General features: G+C 32.4%; 1 protein-coding gene across 3 annotated transcripts in view; it reads right to left on the reverse strand.

Annotated features, from left to right (window-relative positions):
• Positions 1 to 1803: 1803 nt before the first annotated feature.
• The window catches only part of LOC106474567 (zinc finger and BTB domain-containing protein 24-like), an 11445-nt gene continuing 4393 nt past the window's right edge, over positions 1804 to 8855 (reverse strand). For all 3 annotated transcript variants that reach the window (XM_022402885.1, XM_022402884.1, XM_013935255.2), the window contains one exon: positions 1804 to 6054. In XM_022402885.1, coding sequence (XP_022258593.1) covers positions 4436 to 6054 — 1619 coding nt within the window. In that variant the 3' untranslated portion in view covers positions 1804 to 4435. The remainder of the gene's footprint in view (positions 6055 to 8855) is intronic.

The raw sequence follows: 8855 nt of genomic DNA on the forward strand, positions 1-8855 counted from the left end.
AACTTAACATCCCCAATGTTGTCACTATCTGATTATTTTATCAAACCTATCACTGTTTTGGCTACATCCCCGATTTCTTGAATTATTCAAACTGTTAATGACTTAAATGTATAGTGAATGAAGACAGAAAAGAAAGATGTATTTATTAGATGTTTTATTTATCTAACAGGGTGGTTTGGCCTTTAAGGGGAAGTTTGATAAACATTTGAATGATAATGGCCGACTTAGAGTGTTTTTATTTTACATTAGGTGGGAAGGTTTAAGTCCCTGTGATAGCACTAAATATTCCCTACATTTTAACCTGTGGTTTTTTTTTTTTTCTTATAAGAGTTTTAGTCAATAAATTAGCATAAATGATTAATTGTAGGGCACTGTTGACTGGCTGCTATTTACATGTACATGCATGTTACTTTACAACTCACAATTTATATTATTTTTAAACTGCTTCATCGACTAATGAGGTAAAATCCCATTTATAATTTTTCAATGTCATTTAAAGAAAGATAATATCATCAAGCAGTGGATGACAACTTGAAATCAACAACTTAAAAAATTACTTGAAGATAAATTTGAGACTAAATCAATCTGGTCTAATTGATAATCATTAGGTCTTGATAAAAGAACATTTTTACAGATTTTGATACAGTGCATCCTTAGTTCTTGGGTGAACATTCGTACAAATTCTGGTCTGGTCCATTAATAACATTAGGTTACGATTTCTTTCACAGTAGCTAATATGGCTGATGTGTACATTAGCCTTCCTTTTGATAAATATCACAGAAAGAAAAGATGGCCTATGATTTATAATAAATACTAGCAATTAACATACAAAACCTTTTTTGGTCAAAACTATTGAATCTTCTATATGCAATTTTAACTACCTTATTTTACAAAGCTTACCTAGGACTAATGATAAAGTTATTTGCATAACTGAGTTTATTTTAACATCATACTAAGACTAAAGATGTACCCCTAATAACATTCTGTATATTGCCATACTATTACAAAGCTTACTTAGGACTAATGATAGTTATTTGCATAACTGAGTTTATTTTAACATCATACTATTATAAAGCTTACCTAGGACTAATGATAAAGTTATTTACATAACTGAGTTTATTTTAACATCATACTAAGACTAAAGATGTACCCCTAATAACATTCTGTATATTGCCATACTATTACAAAGCTTACCTAGGACTAATGATAAAGTTATTTGCATAACTGAGTTTATTTTAACATCATACTAAGACTAAAGATGTACCCCTAATAACATTCTGTATATTGCCATACTATTACAAAGCTTACTTAGGACTAATGATAAAGTTATTTGCGTAACTGAGTTTATTTTAACATCATACTAAGACTAAAGATGTAACCCTAATAACATTCTGTATATTGCCATACTATTACAAAGCTTACTTAGGACTAATGATAAAGTTATTTGCGTAACTGAGTTTATTTTAACATCATACTAAGACTAAAGATGTAACCCTAATAACATTCTGTATATTGCCATACTATTACAATTACCTGACCGTCCACTTTACTTGCATGTCGTATTTATCTCCACAGTAAACTTTAACAATCTAGAGAAAAATAATGAAACAAGTGCTGCTACAATGAGAACAAAGCTACAAAAGATTAACTTTAAACTCAAAAGGATAATTTTAGGCAAGTTCCAGCAATAATCGTTTTTTTTTCATTTCAGAAATATTACCATTTTAGTGTATTTTCTAAAGGATTTATTAATTCTGTAAGACAACTTATAACATTTATATAACATAAAACAGAATGCATCTATTTTCACTTAAAATTTTATTCTTTTGCCAAAATACATGAATACATATAAAGACTGAGAATTACTGTCATCTCAGGTCATTCATTCTTTGTTTTTTCACAAGTGTATGAATATGTACTTGAAAAATGTGCTCCAAAACACAGCCATATCATCACTGAAATAGTTATAAGATCATCTACTGGGATTTTCATTGAATCATATTGAAAACAGAAGTTTCAATTGTCATAATAAAGCTTGCAAATAAGTTTTATTTTCAATTAAAAATATTCTTGCAAACATGTTAAATAACTTATTATACGTCTCTTCTGAACTTAACTTTTACTTAATTTGTTTTTTTATGGAGAACTATATTTTTCTGAAATATATATATAATTAAAAACACACGTACTGAAAAACACCAAATTATACAAAAAAATAAACTGTACAAAATAATGTGCATATTGTTATAATAACAGAATACACAGATACATTGTTTATATTACTTCAAATGTCATGTTACATTCTTAAACTATGTATTCATATTCTACTCGATAAACTGCACAAATTATTCTACAAAGAATATGAAATACACTGTTATATTTAACTACAATAAAACAGTTTAATTGGAAATGTTTAGCAGTTAATAATTGAAGGCACTGAATCTGTACAATGATCAGTAGTAAAAAAAAACAAAACAAATCATCAATAGCAGTTAGTAGTTTAATGTATGTTATTACATGTAACTGTTTCCAAAGAAAGTTCCAAATGAATATAAACCAGGTCACCAGAACCTGTCTCCTTCAATTAAAACATGAAAGTCATTTGGCCACAAGTTTCCAAATTGTTGTATCTCACTGAAAACCAAATTGTAATTTATGAACCTGTCCAGTGTTACAACATATAAAACTAGATAATATTGTAAAAAAAAACCCATAAAAAACAGAAACCAAGACAAAAGAACTTGCCCTGCAGTGGCTTATGTGTACTTTTTTAAACAACTTTCTACATCATTGGCCAATCAGGCTTCACACTGATTCAAATTGTAGAACTTTCTACATCATTGGCCAATCAGGCTCCACACTGATTCAAATTTTAATCTTATTTGCGACTACCACCAGTTGATGTAGAGAAGGAATGTTAAAACAGTTAGCCAGTTATCAAAGCCTAGAAAATTTGGTAAACATCTTTATCTTGTAGAACAGTGTTTCCCAACCTGAGCGGTACTGCCCTCTAGTGGACGTTTTTAAAATTCAGAGGGAAGGAGCAGACAGAAGAGTTTTGAGGGTTTCAAAAGTTATATTTGTTAGAATTAAACCATAATAATTGACTATTATCGTCTTACAATTTTCATTTTAGTAAAATATTTTAATGGCCTAAAAATTTATTAGAAGGGGGCATGAGTACTCACTGTTTGCTGTGGCAAAAAAAAGGTTGAGAAACACAGTTATAGAAGAATCAGTTTGATGTTTGAACAGATCTTAATGTAGGTAGGATTTTACCACACTTCCATGTACATTTATCTTTCACTGCTTTTTTAAATCTCCAGCTCATTTTGCTCTTGCAATATCACAGTATAATGCATTACTCATCTTCCATTATCATAGCCAACTTTAGCTACAAAGAATGTAGTCTGAAACAAATGAAACAACTTGTTATTTGCTGTGCCAAAACAGAGCATTAATGAAATACAAAAAATTAGAATATGAACAATTAAAGTCACTAGATATCTTATAAGTTTAAGATATTGCTTTAGAGTCCTATGAAGCAGTGGATGCCCCATCACACAATCTCGTAACTCACACGAGTAACTTTCAAATCAATACGTATTTCACTATTTTAATAAACTTCATAACATCAGTACATACCTTGGTACAGCTAAATCATTAAAATTATATTTGTGCTTCTGAAAGATTTAGTTTGATCACTAGACTTGCTAAAAAAAACTGTAAATCACTGAAATATGGGCATGACACACTTATCAAATAACAGATCAGTCTGCAAACTGAACTATACTCTATTTCACTATGGAAACTGCTAGTGTAACAGTTAAGATGTTGACTGTTATAGGCAACACTAATACACTTATTACTTCTGTAGTGCACTTGCTTGGACCATGTTTGCACGACCATCCAAATACACACATTCTGTTCTCACAGAGGTGATGAAAACTTCTGGAGATGAAGTTTTATTGAATTGGATACGAAACTGTAATATATGCTGAACCATGTCATATACACATAAAAAAAAGCTACCAACTAATTTACACACCACTCTTTCAAACAGTTTTACTGTACAAGTACTTAATGCATTCACAAAAATTAAACTTTTGTGATAATATTAGTTGCTGATTATGTCTACTTCAATGAAAACAGCATCAGATGCAACTTTTGCTTTAGTGATAAAATGTACTACATTAAAATCAGTTCTTATACCACAGACACAAGCAAATGTGCAAAATGAATAGCTCAAGATTAAAAACCATATAATCCACAAGTAACACTTCAGACAGCACATTGTATTAGGTTTGGCAGAGAGAGCAAAAAAAAAAAACAATAATAGTAATCCATTATATCTTCTTGTTGCAAAGTCACAGGAGATGGCACTTTTTTTCCTTATAAAAACAACAACAAAAAGAAACATTTAACCTATGCTACATCAGAACAAAGCCATAAAGGCCCCAAGACCTCCAAGGTCTTGTGGATGAGGATAGTTTCCTCCTCCATCTCCCGGATTGTGACCTGTGGAGACAGGAGGTCTTGGAGGAGGAGCGTGATGATGATGAGATGGAGCATGATGCTGGTGATGAATATTGGCAGGTAGCACACTGACGTTTGCATGTTGGTTTGGTGGCATCATTCTTGATTCCACATACATGACTTGGGGGTGATGACCAGGATGGCTATGTTGTGGGAGTGGGTCTACCATGGACACTTGCTGGTGGTGCACTGACACTGGAACACCTTCAGGAGGGCTCTGCACTACAAGAACTCTGGTCGAGGGTTCTGGGCAAACTTCTGTGCCATAAGGATACTGACAAGATGCCGGTTCTTGTTCTGAGCTGTGGTGAGATGTGTCAGCGAGTACTTCATTGACAACACGTGTTGCTTGTGCAACCTGTAAATCTAGATTTGGAAAACAAGCTGGATCGTATGTCTGGCGACGAGGTCGTCTAGGTTTAAAAGGAGTTTTTGCAGTAGCATTTGCACTGTGATGTTTTTCAACATGCTCTTTAAGTTTATCTCGCCTTGTACTACTATATTCACACTGGTCACATTTATAAGGTTTATCACTCAAATGAATACGTTCGTGTCGTACAAGATGACTCTTTTCTATGAAGGCACGTCCACAAACAGCACAGATGTGAGATCGTTCTGCAGTATGGGTTCGGGCATGAGCAGCCAACTGACTCTTCTTTGGTGTAAAGTACGTACAATTGGGATGACCACAACGGAAAACATCACCTGTGTGTATCTTCTGATGAAGCTGTAGATGTGACTGGTATTTTGTAGAAAATCCACACATGTCGCAAAGAAAAGGTCGGATGTTGCTATGAGTAGCCATGTGCTGATCAAGGGATCCTTTCATACTGAAGCAACGGCCACAGTGCTCACATTTATAAGGCTTCTCACCAGTATGGCTTCTTTTATGGGCAATTAGATTGCACTTTGTACGACAACGATAGCCACACTCTTCACACTGGAATGGTTTTTCATCCGTATGTTTCATTCGATGCGTCAACAGAAACTGTATCCTCTCACAGGTATAATCACAAGACTCACACTTGTAAGGTGGGCCATCGTAATGAGCCCTCATGTGGTCCCAATACTCACGATTCCAGCTACAGGTGAATTCACATACGCCACACTTGTACGTTACATCTTTGGCATGGACTGTGGACATGTGCTGCTCAAGACGGTTTGCTCCACGAGAAATATAAACACAGTAAGGACATTTCACTCCATCTTTCCATTTCATTTGCAATACTCGTTGAGCAGCTTGCCGTCTTTTACGAGATCCACAACTGCTGTCACTATCATGACTCTGGTCTTCTTCATATTTCAAATCTTGCTCCTTTTCATCATCTAACTTCTGTGTAGGATCAGAATTAACCAACACTTCAAGTCTTCCATACTTCGGGGGTCTACCCCTTGGCCGTTTAGGTACATTCACTTTAATTAGAGGCTTAGACTGATTCTGATGGATTTTCCTAGGACGACCAGGTTTTCGTTTATGAGAATTAGTTAATATGTTATCCTCTAGCTCCTCTGGGGAATCTGAAAAAAATACATAAATCTAAAATACTATAACCACCTAGTAAAATACAAAATTTTTTTTCTTCTAGGTCATTTCATTTACTAATTCCATACAAGGTTAACAATCAATATTTAGTTTCAAATATTTCAACTTTTTTTAAACAATTTTCAAATAAATGTTATAACATTTATATTTGCATAAGAAAGGATTATACTAACACAGTAAATATCAAGGAATAGATAACTTGTTATAGAATACAACAAACCCTGTAGATTTGATCATTCTGACATATCTATGGTGTTGCCTTCTCTCAGTCAATCAACTACATATGTAAACTAAATGATCCCAACTACATATGTAAACTAAATGATCCCATAGCATGCAGAAAAAATTAACTATACTTATATGCAAACTTAAAACATAACATGTCAAAAGTAGCTTGTTTGGCTATTACAATTACTCGTTTACTTTAAGCAATAAGTCTATGTATTTTGGAAGAACTGTGTAAAATTATGAACCTATAAAAAAACACGACAAAACTATAAAACATTGGAGCTGAATGGAATTTGCTAAACAATTAACTGTTGAGCTCGTTAATAAATTACATTCAATTAATTAATTATTATCATGATATGGCTGAAAAATATTCTCAAGTGAGTTGACTAAAAAACTTACAATTCTGAAAATTCAGTTTTGATAACCATCATGGGCAGAACACAAATAGCCCATTGTGTAGTTGTGTTCAACAACAAATATAATAACAATATTTAAAATTACTTAGATAGCTGATATAATAAAAACAGTAATACTCAATAATCCCAATCTTGATTACTTGATTATTTTTGTGAGTTGTGATGCAAATAGATCAAGTTGAAAAAAATTCAATCGAAAAGTATAACGGCAAATGAAACTTTGTAGAATAGATGGCAACGGCTTGTTGTAGAGACACAAGCGTAGAGGACCTGAAGGCGGAAGACTTTCAAAACATCGTCCTCTACACTTGTGTCTCTATAACAGGCCGTTGTCATCCATTCAACAAAGTTTCATCATGAATACTCTGCTCTAACAATCTATCAAAGAATATAATGGCAAAATTTTGATTACTACTAGTTGGAGTAACTGAAAACAGTCATAATTGGAAATGCTTGTTAATTATTTTCAGGACATTAATTGAAGCTCATAAGTAATCAATTAATTAGGTTAATCACTCAGCTCTATAAAACAGAACATAACTCTATTAACAAACATTACCCAACTGTCTTAAAAAAAAACATACAACTTAATAACAAGCCATATTCTAGAAGTTAACAGAAATGTACAATAAACATGTTTATGTTGTGAGGAATAAGTAAGTATTAGCTATTGATGCAGATGTCTGAATAACCTTGAATAAATCAAAATTATTGGGGTAACATTTCAATTAATCGATTTTCACCATAAATCAATAATTTTACGTGCCACTAAACGACGTAATTGATGCTGGTGTGTGATCTATTATACTGATTAACTAAGTTAGTCGCTCAGCTCTAACATCCAATAAATTAACTGAAGAAACAGCTAATGGACAGAACCCAAGTCCTCTCATGAACAAAGGATTATATAACTGATGCTTTAAAAAGAGGTTACCAAGAGCAGCATATTGTTATAAGTTATATTTTCAACACTGGAATTTCAATGTTAGCTAGAAGTAGCTGCAAGTTTTAATAAAGACATAAAACATTTATTAAGAGAGGCCTAAAACACCTACAAGTAAATTCTAAGAATGTGATGTAAATTTTTTAACATATTCGAAAATAGATTATATATACAAGTTTAGGCAGATATTGACTTGTTTCAAGATAGAAAGTGAATCACTATGTTAACTAATGAACTTACTTTACACAAGAAAGTATTGGTTTTACACTAGTTAACATCATGTGTAATGTGGGTCTACAGTAAACTTATGGCCGTACATAAGAGTTCAAATTTGTATAAAACAGGAAATAAAGTAATTTATTTTCACCATACAAACTGGATGTTGAATTATTTTCAACAGATAATTAAAAATAACTTTATATCACATCCTTAACAATGTTCTGTTTAGGTCTATATTATTAAACCTTTTGATCTCTACATTATCATTAAAACTTGCAGCTCATTTAAACAACAGTTTTAAAAATATAGCTTATTACAATATTATGTTATTTGAACTAAAAATTATCACGTCTTTCCAAACCATAATCCTGAACCTTGAATAATTCCACAATGATACTTCCAGCATATAACTTATCTAACTTAGTAAGTGTTACTTTTAATGGTGTAACAAATCACTTGACTGCCTACGTAAGTGTAAGAATGTATAGTACACTATCCAGTGTACAACTTATCTAATCTAATAAGTCTTACCTTTAATAGTCTAACAAATCACTTGACTGCCTACGTAAGTGTAAGAATGTATAGTACATTATCCAGAAAGGTAAGACTTATTAGACTAGATAAGTTGTACATGATTTGTTAGACTATTATTCTTACACTTACGTAGGCAGTCAAGGGTATAGTACACTATCCAGTGCACAACTTATCTAGTCTAATAAGTCTTACCTTTAATAGTTTAACAAATCACTTGACTGCCTATGTAAGTGTAAGAATGTATAGTACACTATCCAGAGTACAACTTATCTAGTCTAATAAGTCTTACCTTTAACAGTCTAACAAATCACTTGACTGCCTACGTAAGTGTAAGAATGTATAGTACATTGTCCAGTGTACAACTTATCTAGTCTAATAAGTCTTACCTTTAACAGTTTAACAAATCACTTGACTGCCTAAGTAAGTGTAAGAA

The sequence above is a fragment of the Limulus polyphemus genome, unplaced genomic scaffold, assembly GCF_000517525.1.
Source record: "Limulus polyphemus unplaced genomic scaffold, Limulus_polyphemus-2.1.2 Scaffold7369, whole genome shotgun sequence".
NCBI lineage: Eukaryota > Metazoa > Arthropoda > Merostomata > Xiphosura > Limulidae > Limulus > Limulus polyphemus.